The 19,137-nt window shown below is 44.3% G+C and overlaps 1 protein-coding gene across 15 annotated transcripts in view; it reads left to right on the top strand.

Moving 5' to 3' along the window:
- LOC119390073 (clumping factor A) overlaps window positions 1–19,137 on the top strand; it is a 136,648-nt gene that overhangs the window by 44,952 nt on the left and 72,559 nt on the right. For 9 of the 15 annotated variants that reach the window (XM_037657611.2, XM_037657610.2, XM_037657609.2 and 6 more), the window contains 2 exons: window positions 7,639–7,686; window positions 11,256–11,306. The exons of 1 other annotated variant lie outside the window; for it this stretch is intronic. In XM_037657611.2, coding sequence (XP_037513539.1) covers window positions 7,639–7,686; window positions 11,256–11,306 — 99 coding nt within the window. The remainder of the gene's footprint in view (window positions 1–7,638; window positions 7,687–11,255; window positions 11,307–19,137) is intronic. 5 more of the 15 variants (XM_049414633.1, XM_049414637.1, XM_049414640.1 and 2 more) reach the window with 2 other exon arrangements.

Here is a 19,137-nt window from a genome sequence, read left to right on the forward strand (position 1 = left end):
CTTACGTCATACCGCCAAATAGCGCTGGCTAGCTGCGTAGGGAAGCTGATGGAGAAAATGATCCTTGCCAGACTCAAGTGGTTCCTAGAACGCTACAGAGTATATCCAGACGCCATGGCCGGTTTTCCTCGTCTTCGTAGCTCCATTGACAATGTCATTGACCTGGTGACCTACGTACAACACCAGAAAATGAGTAGACGGCTATCTGTCGCCCTATTTTTAGATGTCAAAGGAGCATATGACAATGTTTCTCACGAAGCCATACTTGACGCCCTCGAGTCGGTTGGTTTGGGTGGGCGAGTGTACCGCTGGATCTGTTGCTACCTACATATGCGATCACTGTTTGTGCAAACTGATGATGGGCCGACTTCTGAACATTACACACACCGTGGTGTTCCTCAAGGTGGTGTATTGAGCCCCACACTATTCAGCCTCGTTCTGATCGGTCTCGTGGAACGCATACCGGATTCCGTGCAGATATCTCTCTATGCAGATGATATATGTGCCTGGACGTCAGGTGTAACACGCCCTCAGGTACGTGCGAGGCTCCAAAAAGCAGCGAGTTCAGTATCGGCGTACCTTAGAGAACAAGGCCTCGAGATTTCTCCTGAGAAATCGGCGCTGGTTGCGTTCACGCGGAAGGCAATGACGTCATATCACATCGCCATCGATGGACGCAATGTCTGCTACGCCAGGACGCACAGGTTTTTAGGGGTCACGATCGATCGAAATCTCTGCTGGAGTCCCCATGTGGCCACTCTAAAGAAGCGCCTAACGGCCATCGCACAACTTTTCAAGTTCATCGGAGGAAAAACGTGGGGCACATCAGTGCACGCGATGTTGCAGCTATACAAAACGCTGTTTCTGGGGTACCTGCGGTATAGCTTGCCGGTTCTGACGAACGCTTGCAAAAGCAGCATACCCACGATCGAAAACGCCCAGGGCCAGGCACTCAGAGTTTGTCTTGGATTATTACCACGCTGCACATCAACAGCCGCAACCATCGCAATTGCTAAAGGTCATCCGGCCACGGTGCACATTACATTGGAGGTGCTTAGAGCTCACATTAGGCACCTTGCTCGCGCCCCTGCCCACCATCTTGCTTCGCTTACAGAAGATCGACCGAGTGCCTCCTTCTGTAAGAGAATATTGACTTACCGAGAGTGCCTTCCTACAGTCTACACGCCTCCGGAACGGATTCTAACACCCCCTTGGTGCTTGGACCGACCAAAACTACGCCTGACAGTGCCGGGGATTCGCAAGAAGGCGGAGCTCTCATCGCCAGCTTTGAAGCAGATGACTCTACTCATGCTGCACGAAGATTACAAAGATCATGTTAAACTTTACACGGATGACTCGACAACTGTTGGAGGATCTGCAGGAGCTGTGATCTTCCCAGCAAGAGCCGAAAACATAAAGTTTCGAACGTCACACAAGACAACATCGACAGCCGTGGAGCTCGCGGCACTCTGCAGCGCACTCCGAAGGATTGATCGAGAAGCACCACAAAAATGGGGCATTTTTACTGACTCGAAACCAGCTCTGCAATGTCTTCGAACTGCTCTACGTCGTGGGGCTCGAGACCAATTGGTGCTGGAAATAAGGCAACTGTACCATCAACTAATAGACGAAGGACATGCTATAACTTTTCAGTAGTTGCCAGGCCACTGCGGCATCATCGGTAACGAGCATGCCGACGATGCAGCTAAGAATGCTCACGAAAATGGCGTGATGGAACCTATCCCACTATCGAGAAGCGACGCAGCAGCAAATATTAATACGCTTGCGCATGATGTCGCAAGGTCTACGTGGAACACGCCCGGTTTTCTCCACACCCGTCTTCACCGCCTGGATCCATGCCTACGACTCAGTATTCCATCTGGCCTGCCCCGATCCGAGACGACCCTTCTCTGCCGCATGTGTCTTGGGGTGTCTTTTACGAACGCGTTTGCGTGCCGCATCGGAATGACAGACAGCGCTGCATGTGACCATTGCGGCAATGACGAAACCAGTGAACACATTTTATGTCAGTGCCCTCAGTACAGCTCTGAGAGACAGTCCCTCTCAGCAGTGTTTGCTCGCCTCGACGACCAGCCGCTTTCTGAGCAGTCAATATTGGAATGTCGGAAAGATCGAGCTTCACGCCAGAAAGCAACGAAGGCGCTGACGAAGTTTCTGCGAGCGACCCGCCTCGTTGAACGATTGTGACGCTCCTGTGTGTGTGTGTGTGTTTGTGCTTCCCTCCCTCCCTCCCTATCCCATCCCTCTATTTCTTACTTTTCTGTCTCCCCTTACCCCGTCCCCAGTGCAGGGTAGCAAACCAGATATGATTTCTGGTTAACCTCCCTGCCTTTCCGCTTTACATTTCTCTCTCTCTCTCTCTTGACTATTCGCAGCTTGTGCGTAATCTTAAAAGAATGATCTGAAACAGTCACGATGCTTCCCAAACATTGCGGCGCGATCTGCGCCGAGCGTTGCCAACATTTTTTGTGCGTGAAAACCGAATACATCAAAATAATGCAATCAACTCGTGTGGCAATATGAACAAAGAAGAAGAATAAACCTTATCGCACGAAGAGATCCTCTTGTAGAGCCCCACTGTGAACCTAATATATATTTTATAGCCGCGATACAAAAAAAGAAACTTTCTATTATGGCTTCGTTTAATTTGTGTAAGCAGAGTGAAAGCCCTATATAGTGCAAGATGTGAAGCCAACATAGAGGATTGTACACATCAGGAAATTTCCGACTTTGCGAAAATTTGATGTTAAGCCAAGTCACCTCCTTGTTCCGCAATTCACATGGAGTGAGCCTTTGTTCGATTTTACGCTACTTCCACGCAGTACTACGTCTGTTAGCAAGACTCTTCGCCGAACAGAAGCCTGTGTAGCCTTTTTTTTTTTTTTCAGGAGCTGATGTAAGCACTGGCGTGACTCGGTCGTAGAGCACATGACTGCCACACAAAAGCCTGGGGTCAATTTCGACTCGAACCCCATTTTTTTTATTCTTTACATCGCTCAGAATTTTCGGCTAATGGACAACGCCAACTATACCGCAATTTCCACGCATTAAAATAATGTCCCGCATCAGTAGCTGAATATTTGCACAGAAAGGTAGCAAATATTCGGTAATACTTCCGAATATAAACCATGGAACAAGTGATTATTTCCGGCACGTAGAATATTTTTGCTTGTATAAGTATATTTCACGCTTTAGCTCTACCAGTTATTCATATGCCATGAGGAACAAAACTATGGGCATAACACTTTAGGCTGGATGTTAGTTCTTACTAGTAACATGCTCCTGATATATTCAACACCCTCGAAATCCATTGGTTCAATTTTCTACGAGCCAAACCGCAGTTCCTAAATTTGAGCAAAGTTTATTTCCTGCATCATAAAAAGTACATAATTCCCCAAATATGGGCGTACTATATTGATACTAGAATAGCTTGTGCAAAAAATATTAGGTCATCTGCATACTCTAATACTTTTATTTATATCCCACACACATTGCAACCCCGAACATTGCAATTTCCATGAAACGGGCTCTTTAACGCTACAGCCTATCACATTAAAATAATGTCCCGCATCACAGGCTGCACATTTGCAAATAAACGTAGCAAATATTCCGTAAAACTTCCGAATATAAACCATGGAACAAGTGAATATTTCCGGCACATAGAATATTTTTGCTCGTATAATTAGATTAGACAAATAAACATGCGTTCGCTTTGGTACCAGGATGTTCGTAAAAGTTTGAACGAAATGCCTACTGTAACGACGTTAGCGTTGGCTTTAGCCACCCAACCCTAACCAAGCTGCACCACTGGTGTTTGTCGAATTTTAGATATTCGCCCTGTTGAATTATTCGAAACCTCGAATACTAGATATTCGAAAGTCGAATCAAATTATTCGATTAGGTATTATTCGAATGGAATTCGAAACTCTAATATTCGCACACCCCTAATTCCAAGCCAAACGCGGTTCGCGTCGTTCATTTATTAATTTATTTTTGACACGCAGCTTCCTTATTTCCCTATATGACTTGCACTTCCTCTCATATTCAATGCACTGTTTATTTACGCTATTTGCGTAGTCTGCGTAATAAATGATTCCTCAGGGTTGTATTCACCACTTTGCAGTAGTATTATGTTTAGTAAAGCCCACCAGCAGTGGAAATGGGCATCTACGCACGAGGCCTAAGATGACTTGAATTCGCGTAACATGGCTTGAAGGCGAAAGACGTCATCGTTTTTTTTTTTTTTTTTTCATTCTCTGTAGATTGTATTGATTCCCCCTCCACAAATAGCTTTCAGCACCTAGCGTGGTTTTGCAGTGACTCCGGGATCCGAGGCAGTGAAAGCTTTCTGCACTTCGTGTGCATCCGGCATCGGCTCACGCATGACCAAGCCATGATGTCATATGTTGACATCATTATTTTGTTGACATGTGACATCATGTTGACGTCATCAAAATGTGATGATTTTTGCATCACTCGTGTTGATGCCGCCAACGACGACGGTCACTTTTCGCGTTTGATGAGGCACTTAAGGCTCTCGCCTTAAAGGCCAACTCCGGCGATTTTTCGAGGTCCATGGATCTCAATAAAATTCGCTGGGTACGTTCCTTTCCACGTTCCCGTTATATATGCCAAATTACAAGCTGGAGACATACGCAGATTCATTGCAAATGAATTTTATTGATTGCCCCGACTCTCCTCACCTCGCTTCCCAACATTACTGGCAACATTGGGTGCGTGACGTCATTTTTGTTAAGCGGAAGTGACGGAACCGAGGGACCCCTAGAGCGTCTGCTATCCGCAAGGCAACAATCGCGAGTGTTTGGCGAGCGCTTCGTTGGCTGGGCGTGCGAGTTTCAGTTCCTTGTGGTAATGCGTGCGATGGGTGGCAAGTGGTGTCGCGTTGTGGGCTGCACACGATTCCCCGTTGGCAGTCACGAAACACTCGCACCGGTTTACCGCACGGAAAGTACGGTAATACCGTACCGGCTAAGGAATGCACATGCGTGAACACCACGGAAACACTTCCCGTAGCATATACAGGGTGCACCGTGACCGGGCCTATATCGGTATACGGTGAGCTTCGCATCGTGCGAAACAACGTAACCTAATGGTGCGAAAGGAGGCTTATATTAAATTCCTTCGGCCGTACCAACGCGATGTTGAACGCCGCTATTGCCAAACTTATGCACTCTTGCCCTAGCAATATTAAGATGCTTTAGTTAGTCCGCGAAACTTCTCAGCGATAGCATCTTACCCGATCACGGCCCCACAAACTTGAGCTCCCTGGACAGGTGGTGCCATTTGGCGGTGGAATGTGCAACCAGGCAAGCAAAGAGCTAAACAGGTGTGTTCCACTTCATCGAAGAGGAATGGCCATTACAGTTGGCCTCCAAATGCGTCGGAATCGCAGCTGTCATTTTCCGACAGCTCAGCTTGTGCACGTGACACGGTCAGTCACACACAAGATTTCCGACGGAGTCACCTTTCAAATGAGCGTCTGCGCTTCGCCGCTTTCGCAGCCTTCATACTACGCGCTGACGGGACCGGCATGCCTTGCATGATTTCCGGTTTTGTAACCACTTATACGTCACGCGAAGACGGTATGCTCGGTTGGGTTTCGGTTTCGGTGTTGCGCTTTTTTGCTTATTTAAAATTATTCTCCAATTTGCCGAGTGCTTCTGCTATCGGACCCGTGACAGGAGCGTCTCAGGAATATAAAAGCACCATTACTTTGATATGGCCAAAAAATCGCCGGAGTTGGCCTTTAAAGCTAGTACGTATTGTTGTGTTCCCTTATTCTAAAACAAACCCGCGCAGTCTGTGGTACGAGCACCGAGACGTCTAATAAAGGCACTGGCTGTTCTTCAAATCAAAGAGTTTTTGACAGGGCTCAAATTATAAGATTTAGTAATTGAATAACCGTTCATGAACTTGATCACAACCTACCAGGAGCCCATCGCAAGGTCACTTCATTTTTCGACCAACCTGCAATCATCAGCAACTAACTTCATTAGAGAAAAACAAGGAATTCCGTAGTTTAATGGCACTTATTGGAATAATAATAATAATAATAATAATAATAATAATATTAATAATAATAATAATAATAATAATAATAATAATAATAATAATAATAATAATAATAATAATAATAATAATAATAATAATAATAATATCTCAGGTTTAACGCCCACAAGCACGATATGATTATGAGGGACGCCGCAGTGGAGGGCTCCCGAAATTGCGACCACCTGGGCTTCCTTAACGTGCACCTAAATCAAAGTACACGGGCCTCAAACATTTTCGCCTCCATCGAAAATGCAGCCGCCGTGGCAGGGATTCGATCCCGCTACCTTCGAGTCAGCTGTGGGATGCCATAACCACTAGACCACCTTGGCGGGGCTCCTTATTGAAATAGTGGAGTGATCATGGGTTCTGATTAATTCTGTAAAGACAGATTAATTCAAGAGAACACTAAATTAAGTCGCCTGAAATTAGATCACACACTGAAGTTGCTGCACTACTACGAGCTGCTGCTGCTGAGTCTACTTCAACCTCGAGCTCACTGGTACATTTCAAGTAGAGTAAAGACTTAAGGATTTTATAAACCTCACCAGAAAGGTCGTCAGGTCCTGATGTTTTCGACATTGGTAATTCATTTGGCGCGCTGTATATCCAATTGAGTGATTGAGCGACTAATAAGCGCACACTCTTCCTGAGTTAAATGGGTCACAATTGACACAAACTGCGTTGCAGGATCGTAAGTAAGTAAAATATTTAGCGCAGCTCGTAAGTAAAATATTTAGCGCAACTTGCACTAGGTCGCGGAAGGCTTGCAGAGCTTGTGGGCACATAGCTAGTCCTGGCTTAGCTAGGCTTTTACCCTTTCACATCTCTCTTTTTACCGTCCTTTGCTATAATATACTACACAAGACTATGCTTGCCCTCTCTTTTTTCTATCTTTTTTTTTCTCTTCCTTTCTATCTCTTCCTCTCTCTATTTCTTTCTCGGTCTTCCTATATTTTTCCCTCTTTCTTCCTTTTCTTTCTATTTCTGTTTCTCTTTCTCTCTCTCTCACTCCGTACTCGTTCTTCCCTCCTCCTTTTCCTGCTCCTTACTCTCACATCTGTCCCCCTCATCCTCAATTTCCTTTCCCACCCCCTTCCTATACTATAGTATACAGCGTTATTCTATGCCCTGCTAGCGGGCCTGGATAGCCTAGTGGTTATGACGTTGACCTTTGTATCGTGGGGACACGATTGAGTGCGTGCCGGTTCATGATTATAATTTTCTCTCTACGACACACGACAAACATCCACCATAACAGCTCTGCTGTAAAGTCTGGTAGAAATCTTTCTTTTTTTTTTGTTTTTTTGGATTGCGGTATTCATTGAGTAAGGCTCGACGTGCACGCTCCTCGAAATGCAAAGGACGATTACTGCACGATCGCAGACGGGCTCTTTTGTAGCTTATTGCATCATGCATCGAGTGCATAGTTGGCATTAGCAATATCGTCTGCATATAGACTAGGCACCTCACGCTCAAATTCGTATAGATTATGAAGCTTTTTAGTAACATATTTTGTTCTAACTTTCTGTAAAAAAAAAATTACAGATACCGAAAAACCCGAAGACGGTGACAGTAATCAAGATTCTAAACCCGGTAAGTGGGCCTACAAACAACTCCTCAGTGTTAAGCGCATGTGAGCTGTAAACTGCTCGTCACTCACAATGAAACATTGCCTATCCAGATTGGTAGTGAGGTCGGAAATTTGACATATTATAACTATTAATCTGCGCGATAACAATGCAATGACTACAGAAAGAAATAGTCTCCGCTTTACACGACGATTTATGAGAGAGAAGAGGCGCTGAAACATAACTGCGATTAAGTCCTGTATCAGTACTCCCTGAGCATGCGTATAACAGAACAAAACTATTCAGCATCCCTGAGTCAATATGTCCTTACTTTCAAGTATGTGTGAGAGCACTTCAGCAGTCCGATCGCGGCGGCTAAACCCAGTACGATCCCTTGGTTTGTATACCCAACTCAAACAGCCATAAACACAATGTTGCGATCAGAATATAGCCAAACAGCCAAGCTCTCACAGAGAAATCAGTATGACGCGGTACATCATTAAAGGCATATATTAAAGGCGTTTATTAGACGCGACGGCAAACCATACCACATAAAATGACGATTCATCGACCCACGCTTCCAGAATATTGTCACGTGGTTGTGACCATGAAGAAGGCTGCAGCAAGACTAGTAAACACGGAACTTTTTATTGGGGCTTTATTCACGCCCTACACTGATAGCGGCGAGAACAGTCGGCGGTTGTCGAGGAATCTGATCAACGGTGGAACGCGTCGCCTTTTATGTATTCAGTCATAGAACCTTCAGGCGTTATCGCTGGTGCTCGCGTAAGCTCTCGAATAAGCTTGACTATTCGCGGCCTGTGCGTAATCTTGAAAGAATGATCTGAAACAATCGCGAAGCTTCCCAAACATTGCGGCGCGATCTGCGCTGAGCTTTGCTAACATTTTTTGTGGGTGAAACCCGAAAACATCAAAATAAAGCAATGAACTTGCGTGGCAACATGAATAAAGAAGAATAAATTTTATCGCATGAGGAGACCCTCTTGTAGAGCCCCACTGCGAGCCTAATGAATATGTTGCAGCCGCGATACCAAAAGAAAAAAAAAAGCTTTCTATTATGGCATCGTTAAATTTGTGTAAGCAGAGTAAAAGCCCTATATAGTATGTCAAGCCGACCTAGAGGATTGCACACATCAGGAAAATTCCGACTTCGTGAAAATTTGATGCCAAGCCAAATCACCTTCTTGTTCCGCAATTTACATTGAGTGAGCCATTGTTTGGTTTTACGCTATTTCCACACAGTACTACGTCTGTTAGCAAGACTCTTCGCCGAACAGACGCCGGTGTATTTTTTTATTTATTTTTTTGTTTGTTTTGCGGGGCAGATTGAAGCAACGGCGTGGCTCGGTCGTAGAGCCCATGACTGCCACACAAAAACCTGGGTTTAATTTCGAATAGAACCCCATAATTTTATTCTTTACATCGCTCAGAATTTTTGGCTCATAGACAACGCCAACTATACCGAAATATCTACGAAAAGGGCTCTTTAACGCTACAGCCTATCGCATTAAAATAATGTCCCGCATCGGTGGCTCAATATTTGCAAAAAAGGTAGCAAATATTCGGTCAAACTCCCCATATAAACCATAAAACAAGTGATAATTTCCAGCACATAGAATATTTTTGTTCCTATAAGTAGATTTTATGCTTTAGCTGTACCAATGATTGATATGCTATGGGAAACAAAACTATGGGCATAACACTTTAGGCTGGATGTACGTTCTTACTAGTAATATGCTCCTGCTATAATCAATACCCTCGAAATCTATTTGTTTAATTTTGTACGAGCCAAACAGCAGTCCCTAAATTTTAGCAAAGTTTATTTTCTGGATCATAAAAGGCACATAATTCCCCAAATATGGGTGTTACTACATTGATACTAGAAAAGTTTGTACAAAAGAAAATGAGGTCATCTGCATACGCTAATACTTTTACATCAATCTCATACACATTGAAACCCCGAACATTGCAAGAGATAATCAAGCTAAAGCGCAGTTGTTCCAAGTAAACGATAAAAAAGGAGTGGATCAACACAGGCATTGGCACGAGCAGTACCATTAACAATCAAACGAGCCGAACAATCATTGTATCATATTATTACGCATTTTAGTATAGCGGATCGAACGTTATGATGTTCAAGAATAAATATCAGTTGTTCATGCGAGTAGGAAAATTTATCCAGTACTCTAAGGGCAATGTGAACGTTTGTTTGTATTGAGCAACTTCTCAGTCGCAACTCTGGTGGGCACCGAAAAGTATAGACATTGCAAATTGTAGTCTTTAATGCGAAAGTGTTAAAGAGCTCGTGTCGCAGAAATTCCGGTGTCGGCGTCTTTGGTCGTGAGCGAAAAATCAGCGTTGTCCGTTAGCCAAAATTCGAGGTAGATGCAAATAACGAAATATTTAAAAACTTTCGGTTTGAGTGGGACCGGGGATTCGAATTTGCGACCCCTCACTCCATGGCGCGATGCGTTTAGCCGCTCGGCCACCACGCATACGTCCTCTAGCATACTAACGGCGAGCTATTTATGTACGTACACCATTTACCGTTCGTGGTACGCACATCTCGGAGTGCTTGAGCGTGGCAGAGGCTTGACTATCACCCGCGAGATGGCGCAAAGGGCCCACGGCCGCGCTTTGAACGGCATCGCCCCGCCGTGTTTCGTCGCGCCGCATCCATGGACACGGCCGCTGGATCGTCCGCACTTTAGTTTTCCTTGCGGCACGGTTAAGTGTCCGCCAAGAAGCGAAGGCAGGCTAGCGATTGGGAAGGCGATAGAAACATGGTCCGATTAAGCTATGGCGTTCTACTCTTGAAATCGAAGCTCAAGCGTCCTCCAATTTTCGACAGAACTTTTGTGAAAATTGTATCGAAAACCATAAACGATGTAATCGAGCTGTAGGTGTCGATATGACGAAGTTTTCTCTGTCACAGTTTTTGAAATTAACAAAGTGCGGCTTGGTGTAAAGAATTGACGAGGGGTTTCCAGGATAAACTCTAAATAAAAATCTCGAGGAGTACTGAGCACAGTTAGGACATTAGGTTTTATTAAGCGCACTTAAAATTCCTTGAGGCCCTGACGTTTTCGACATCGGTAATAGCCAATGGCGAGTTCTATTTCTTGTTTAGTGACTGAACCACTAATAGAAGCACACTCTTCATGAGTTAAAGTGGCCACTAATGACAGAAACTGCGTCACAAGACCATCATTCTGCCATTAAGAGGAGCGCTGAACAATCCTTTTAGTAAGATTCTAATTATAACATGATTTCATTTGTAGTAGTTATCAGTGACCATCGGGAATAAAACTCGGGTATATATCTGCTTTTCCCGCTGCGGTATTCATTGAGTGAGGCTTGACGTTTGGGTTGCTCAGAATTCAAACTACGATTATTGCATGACCGAACATGGCCACCTCTGTTGCGTAATGTGCCTCTATAGTTGATATTTGGCATTACAATTTAGTCTGTATAGAACTAGGCGCCTCACACTCAACTTCATACATATGTTACGACGGTTTTTCTTTCTTTTTCACATCTTTTGTTCTAACTTTCTGTAAAACCCTGTTACAGGTTCCAACGGGCAGTCCGATGAAACAGAGAACCCCGAAGAACCAAGCAACGGTATTTCATGCAGCAAACAATTTTTCAATTCAACGCGCACGCGAGCAGTTAACTCCTCCTCACTCAGAATTGAGGAGTCGAGTTTCGCGAGTGCCTGCTGGGGTCTGAAATTTGATAGAATATTATTAGCAATCTACGCGATAACAATTCAATGATCTCAGAAAGAATGTTCCGGTTTACACCACAATTCACGGGAAATAATAGGTGCGGCAACATAACTGCGATTAAGTGGCGTGTGAGTAGTACCTTAATCACGAGAGCAAAATTATTCAGGGTTTCTGTGTGAACAAGACCCTTACTTTCAACTATCAGTGAGAGCACTTCAGCACTCCTATCACTTTGGCTAAACCCAGTAGGACATCTTGAATCGCATGTACAATTGAAATCGCCCATGAACAGCGTTACGATCCCAATCCAGCAAAATAGTCATGCTTTCAATTACTGTACCGTAGTGCATTACTAAAGGCATATATAGTGATTAGGTGCCGTGGAAAACAACAAAAATCACATTCTATAAACCGGCGCTTGATTAATGGGAATATATCTCAACTTTATGAATGCGTTGTACCACGGTGCCCAAAATATAGAACAAACAAGAAAAGAAAAGACCGCTTTGTGTGAAGGCTTCGCTGAACTGAATGTTAGTGGAATAATAGATCCTATAGAGGACGAGATGCGAAGTTGACATGGAGGATTGCACACATCAGGAACAAATCCGATTGCGAAAATCTGATACCAAGCCAAATCCGCGAAGCGTGCACCGCCCCATTTCTTTTAAATGCGAAGCATTTCTTAGCGAACTTCTGCGACTTTGAGCGTATCTATCTATCTATCTATCTATCTATCTATCTATCTATCTATCTATCTATCTATCTATCTATCTATCTATCTATCTATCTATCTATCTATCTATCTATCTATCTATCTATCTATCTATCTAGCCGCCTACGACTTTGTGCTCTCCTGGCCGTTTCGTTAATCGGATGTATACCAAAATTGGTATGGAATAACATGAACGTATTACGAACATAAATGACAGGTCATAACATGAAAATCATGACATGCATGTCATGAACAGCATGATTTACATTCCACGGCCTTGGGGCTCTTGCGGCCGTTTGGTTAATTTCATATATACCAGAACTGGTATGATGTGACAAGAATTCATGGCGAACATAATGACAGGTCCTAATGCGCAAATCGTGACACGCATGTCATGTGCGCCATGATTTACATGACATAGTCTCAGGGCGCTCGCGGCAGTTTAAATGAATGGATATATACGAAAACGGGTATGACGAGACATTTCGACATGACGAACATAACTGACACGTGGTAACATGAAAATCATGCCATGCATGTCATGCACGTCATGATTTACATGCCACGCTCATGACGCACTCGCGGCCGTTTTGCTAGATTGATATACACCAAAATTGGTATTGCGCGATGTGACTGTATGAAGAACATGAATAACAGGTGGTAACATGAAAACCATGATATGCATGTCATGTCTGTCATGATTTACATGCCACGCTCATGGTGCATTCGCGGCCGTTTCACGGGCTTGTTATACACCAAAATTGATATTGCACGACGCGACTGTATGACGAACGTAAATTAGAGGTGGTGACATGAAAACCATGACATGCATGTCATGTATGTCATGATTTACATGCCACGCTCATGCTGCATTCGCGGCCGTTTCGCAGGCTTGATATACACGAAAATTGATATTGCGCGACGAGACTGTATGACAAACGTAAATTAGAGGTAGTAACATGAAAATCATGACACGCGTGTCATGCACGAGATAATTTACATGCCACGCTCATGACGCACTCGCGGCCGTTTCGCTAGGTTGATATACACCAAAATTGGTATTGCGCGATGTCACTGTATGGAGAACATGAATAACAGTTGGTAACATGAAAACCATGACATGCATATCATGTGTGTCATGATTTACATGCCACGCACATGGTGCATTCGCGGCCGCTTCGCGGACTTGATATACACCAATATTGCTATTGCACGACGCGACTGTATGACGAACGTAAATTAGAGGTGGTAACATGAAAATCATGACATGCGTGTCACGTAGAACATCATTTACATGGCATGCTCATGGTGCGCTCGCGGCCGTTTCGCTAGATTGATATGCCCCGAAATTGGTATTGCGCGATGTGACTGTATCAAGAACATAACAGGTGGTAACATGAAAACCATGACATGCATGTCATGATTTACATGCCACGCTCATGGCGCATTCGCGGACGTTTCACTAGCTTGATATACGCTAAAATTGGTATTGCGCGACGCGCCTGTATGACGTACGTAAATGAGAGGTGGTAACATGAAAATCGTGACAGGCAAGTCATGTGCGACATGATTTACATGCCACGCTCATGATGCGCTCGCGGCCGTTTAGCTCGCTTGATATACACCAAAATTGGTATTGCGCAACGTGACTGTATGGCAAACATACACGACAGGTGGTAACTTGAAAATTATGATATGCATATCATTTACGGCATGATTTACATGCCACGCTCATGGTGGACTCACGGCCATTTCGCTCGTTTGATATACACCAAAATTGGTATTGTGCGATGTGACTGTAGGACGAACATAAGTGACAGGTCCTAACATGCGAATTATGTTATGCATGTCATGTACGGTATGATTTACGTGACACTGTCATGGTGCGCTTCCGGCCGTTTAGATAACTGGATATACACCAAAATTGATATGGCATGACAGGAGTGCGTGATGAACATAAATGACCGGTCATGCAGTGTATACACCAGAATATACGCTTCACTGGCATGGTGTGTATCATATTGTGCATGCACGCGTGCATGGCAAACATGCGATATATGTAGAACTAGATGCCATGGCATGAATGATTTCATTTGGCTCAAAAATAAACAAAGCGATGTATGCAGCTCTTTGCTGGCTGCTTCGCATTACATCGATTCCCACAATGCGTGGGATCTGCCGGATTTTTTTTTGACGCATTCCTTGCTTTTTTTTCCTACATTACTTGCATTTCCGCTCAGATTCAATGCTCTGTTTAATTGCAATATTTACATGTTCTGAAATATAAACTATTCGTTGAAGTTGCTATCACCACAGGGGAGTAGTATTATGCTGCGAATCTTATATATTACGAAAACAAACCTTAATACGCAGTGAAACCCACCGGCAGCGAAAATAGGCACTGTTACGCACAGGGCATAATAATTAGTGCGTAATGTTGTGTTCCTTAACTGTACAACAAACGCGCCCTTTGTCTCCAGTATGAGCACCGAGACATCCAATAAGTGCACTGGCAGTCCTTCAGATCAAACTGTTTTTCACATGACTCAACTAATAAGATCTATACGCGTAGGCTTGCGCAGGGTTAACCATTAGGGGGGAAGGGCAATGTATCACCGAGCCCCCCACCCCTCACCATTAGTCGATTTCAAAAGAAAACAACCTTCGCAGTGGATGCAATAACAAAAATGACGCGATGGCGTGCTTCGCACGCTGGCCTGCCTTTGGCTCCCGGCTTTCAGGGGGCGAAAATGGGAAGTAAACAGCTCTTAAAATGCAACATCAGGGCTATGCGGCTACCTTTATTGTCAGAAACCCGCATGGGCATAACCTTGCACTGACGGGAGAGGTCCAACTGAGTGAACGTACGGGGCAGGCTTCGCGGTCCCGTCATATGATTCGGGGGTGGGGGGCGCCCCCCTCCCCACGGCCGCCCTCGTGCCCGCGACTATGTTGACAAGTTTGAAAACCTTTCTCGAAATCGCTGGCAACCTAGCAAATGCGCATTGCAATGTCCGCGTTATTTCTTCGACCTACATTGCAAACGCTAATCTGTATAATCTGCAACAATTCACTTGATTAGACAAAAGTAAAGAACTCCATATTCTTATTGGAATAGCGGAGCGACCATAGGGTCAACTTTATTATGTGAACATACATTCTGACGAGAGACCACCAAATTAAGTTGCCCGAAGCTGGATCACACAGTGAAGTTGCTGCATGACTACGAGCTGCTATGAAGTCTACCTCAAACTCCTGCTCACTCTTACAGTTAAAGTGAAATAAAGGCACAGATAATGAATTCCTTATCGTTCAATGCGTGCCAGGCGCTTACACCGGAAGGAGGGTTCAACCATGCATTATTCGTGCATATGTTTGTATAGTCATGCGTGCGTGTAGTAGACGCATGCAAAATTGAAATATTTCGGTGGTGGAAGGGGGGGGGGGGTTGTTGAACTCTCCCAAACTTCTGCCCCCTTGCTAGGTCAATGCACTGATAAGCAGCGCGATTGATCCAATCTAATCGAAGAATCTCCAATGATGTCTAAGTTGAGGATCCCAGGCTGCAAGTACAACAGCGAAATGCCCCCTACGCCCTAATTCTTAGTTTTCCGAATTGGCGAGGTACCCACAACGCGTCCGTAAGGCGACACGCGCACTTGCACATTTTGTTGATGCTGCTGCTGATAATGATGATTAATTATGCCTGAGCAAATTATGCCTGAGCGCTGTGTGATCGGTGCGCCTTGAAACCACCCACTCGTTGCGCCATTCACATGTTTTCACGCCTGAGGTGATTATACGCTTCTGCCACGCAATGTTACATTCCTTAAGAAATGTGACCTTTATTGAAATGAAGGGACGACTCTTGGTCGCTGTTGGGGATAAGGTGGGAAAGGGGTGAGGGGAATAAAGGGTGATGAGCATTTCCGTGTCACGCCTTCGCACGAGTCAGTCGACCTCTTCTACACCACATGAAACAGGCCACTTTGACTACCGTTTATTGCGAGAATTTTCTGTGCTTCATGGTCAGACTTTATTAAGTTACGTACAGCTGCCACGTCGGCGTGCAGCAGATGTTGAATGCGCCCTCTGCCTTTTCAGAAAGCTGCGCATGTCCAAATGAGATGTTCTAAATCTGTTCGGCTCAGCGTCTGACTGTGTGTGCATCGCGTAGAAGCATTTTCACTCAAAGGCCGAGTAGCTTGCTGCCATTTGTCTAGTAGGTGTGGTGTGTATACAGAGTTGGCCATAGCTTTGTTTAAAAAGATTTCGCGTTGACGATTAAACCCACATTTGCCATTTAGCATGCGGGTTGGTGTAGTTTCCAATGGTTGGTTTTTGGTGTCTGCTTTCATTTTAGCGCGAATGTAACGCATCAGTGCTCTGCTAGGATCGCATTCTGCCCAGATCTTAAGATAGGGATCTTAAGATAGGGATAGCGGAATAAAATCCCTATATTGGACAAGATGTGAAACTGACATGGAGTATTAAACACATCAGTAAAATCCCGAGTTTGCAAAACTTCACGGGCTACATGACGCCATCTGGCAAAAACAGTGACTCGCCGCCATGGCTATACGAGCGGCGCTGACTGACCCTCCCAGGTTTGCATACACATAAATACCCGATAAGTGGACGAGGGGACGACCACCGCCGTAGCTTAATTGGTAGAGCATCAGGTGCGTAATCCGAAGGTTTCAGATTCGGTCCCTGCCGGCGGCAAGTTGTCTTTTCGTCCACATTACTTTCTTCGCATTTATATGATAGCTACTACGATACGCTTAAAACAGTATACAGCTAACGTCCTCTATCCCTTCTTTGGCTTCATTATCTGCTGGTTTTCATTAAGGTAAGGTTTCAGACCACTTATGACGTTCAAATACTTGGAGGACGCTTCATCTTCGCCTTCAAGAGTGTAATCGGGCCCGGTTTGCATAGCTTTCCCATTCGCCTGGCTCGCTTCGCTTCTCTGTGTAGACCTCAACCGTGCCGCTAGGGAAGACACTTGTGTGCACGTGACGTTGGCGGTCCTAAACTCTCCTAGAGCCTCTTCTGCAAGTACTGCTGTGAAGTGACAATACTCCATAATTCATCATTCTAACAAGTAGCAATTTAACAAAAACGTATCCGCAAGTCAATACGAGAATCTACGTAGAATTTATACGAAACGGTCTCTTTAACGCTGTCGCGTTAAACATCGTCACACCTCAGTGGCCAAATATTTGCTACAAATAAGGGCAGCTATTCCGCGTATATTGGGAATATAAACCCCGAAATAATCGACTATTTGCAGTACATATGAGATTTTCTTGCCATCAATAAATCGTACACTTCAGCGCTACCAAACGGTGAGACATTATGACGAACACAACTCTAGGCATAACGCTTCAGGCTGACTACACTTCTTTGCAGTAATGTGCGCTTGACTCATATGCATTCCGTCGAACGCCAATGTATTTCGGTGGTACACAATAACACCCAGTACCCTTGAACTCGATTGGTTTAATGTTGCATGGGAGAAACCGCATTATCAGTCTTTTAGCATAGTTCATTCATGCACCAGAAATGGTTTCAAATTCCCCAAATATTCACATTATTATTTTAATACAAGAATTTTCTATGCAAAAGAACGGTAGGTCATCTGCATGCGCTAATACTTTTAGGCCATCACCATTACCATTTAAACAATGAACATTGCTAGAGCGAATCACGCTTAAGCACTATGGTTCTAAGTAAGCGAAATAGTGTTAACAACGGACAACCTTGTTTCACGAAAGACTGAAACAACAACACAGGTAGGTTTGCGACAATTAACAATCAAACGAGTCGAACCAGATTTCTAGCAAAGTTTTACACTAAGAGTGTGCGAATATCAAATTTTTCGAATACGAATTGAATACGAATATCCACCTTCGAATATCGAATCGAATATCGAATATCAAAGAAAAATTCCTCCACAGTAACGATATTTTATTTAACATGTAGTTATTTGAAAAAAAAAACATTAACAGCCTGGCTGGCAACACAACATACACTGCTATCTCCAGAACACAATGTCCAGGCTAGCACAATGCACATCACAACACAAGCAAATATCACGGCACAATGAAAGTAATGGCTAGATGTTATCATGAAGAAATATGAGTTGCTCCACATGATCAGGCAGCAGGCGCTCCCTTTTAACAGAGACACCCCCCCCCCCTGCCACTGAAAAGGCACGCTCGCTTGGAAAAGAAGTGGCTGGTATAGGGAGTGACATGGGGCATAGCTTTGCCAGACTGGGGTATCCGAAGGTGCCTACAGTCCGCCACCAGTCACATGGGTCACCGTCTTTCTTCAGAAGTGGTCCCGCATAGTGAACGAGTGGTAGTGCGGCACGTTACGGCCGCATAATATTGAAAATGTACGGTTACATGATCGCCAACAGCGCTGCACGTCGGAGATGCACCAGAAATAAATCATACGTATTGGGGCGCTCGTCGCAGGCAGATGTCGTGCCTCCGTGTACTTACGATGTTTATCGCTCCTCTCGGCAACGTTTTTAGCGATACGAACGCAGCAGAAATGTGGAAGACGATTTATTTTATGCATGATAATCGAATCGCATATTCGAATTTTTCAAATATTCGAAGTTATCGAATATTCGAAACTTTTCGAATACACGATTTTCGAATCGAATACGAATATTTCGAATGTAATATTCGACGAATATCGAAACTTTCGAATATTCGCACACCCTTTTACACCTTTAAATATAGTGGAGCAAACGTTAGCATGTTCAAGAAGAAAAAACAGAATGATGACGGAACCGATCAAATGCCTTCGCTACACCTATATTTGTAGCATTGCCAGTTGTTCATGCGGGTGAGAAAATGATGCCGGTCCTGTCCGGGCAATACGAATGCTCGTTTGCATTGAGCGATTTCTCAGACCGTAAGACTGGTTCGAATCAAAAAGTATACACACTGCATAATGGAGTCTGTTTGATTGTACTGTCGCAATAATA

The sequence above is a fragment of the Rhipicephalus sanguineus genome, chromosome 4 (assembly GCF_013339695.2).
Source record: "Rhipicephalus sanguineus isolate Rsan-2018 chromosome 4, BIME_Rsan_1.4, whole genome shotgun sequence".
NCBI classification, from domain to species: Eukaryota; Metazoa; Arthropoda; class Arachnida; order Ixodida; family Ixodidae; genus Rhipicephalus; species Rhipicephalus sanguineus.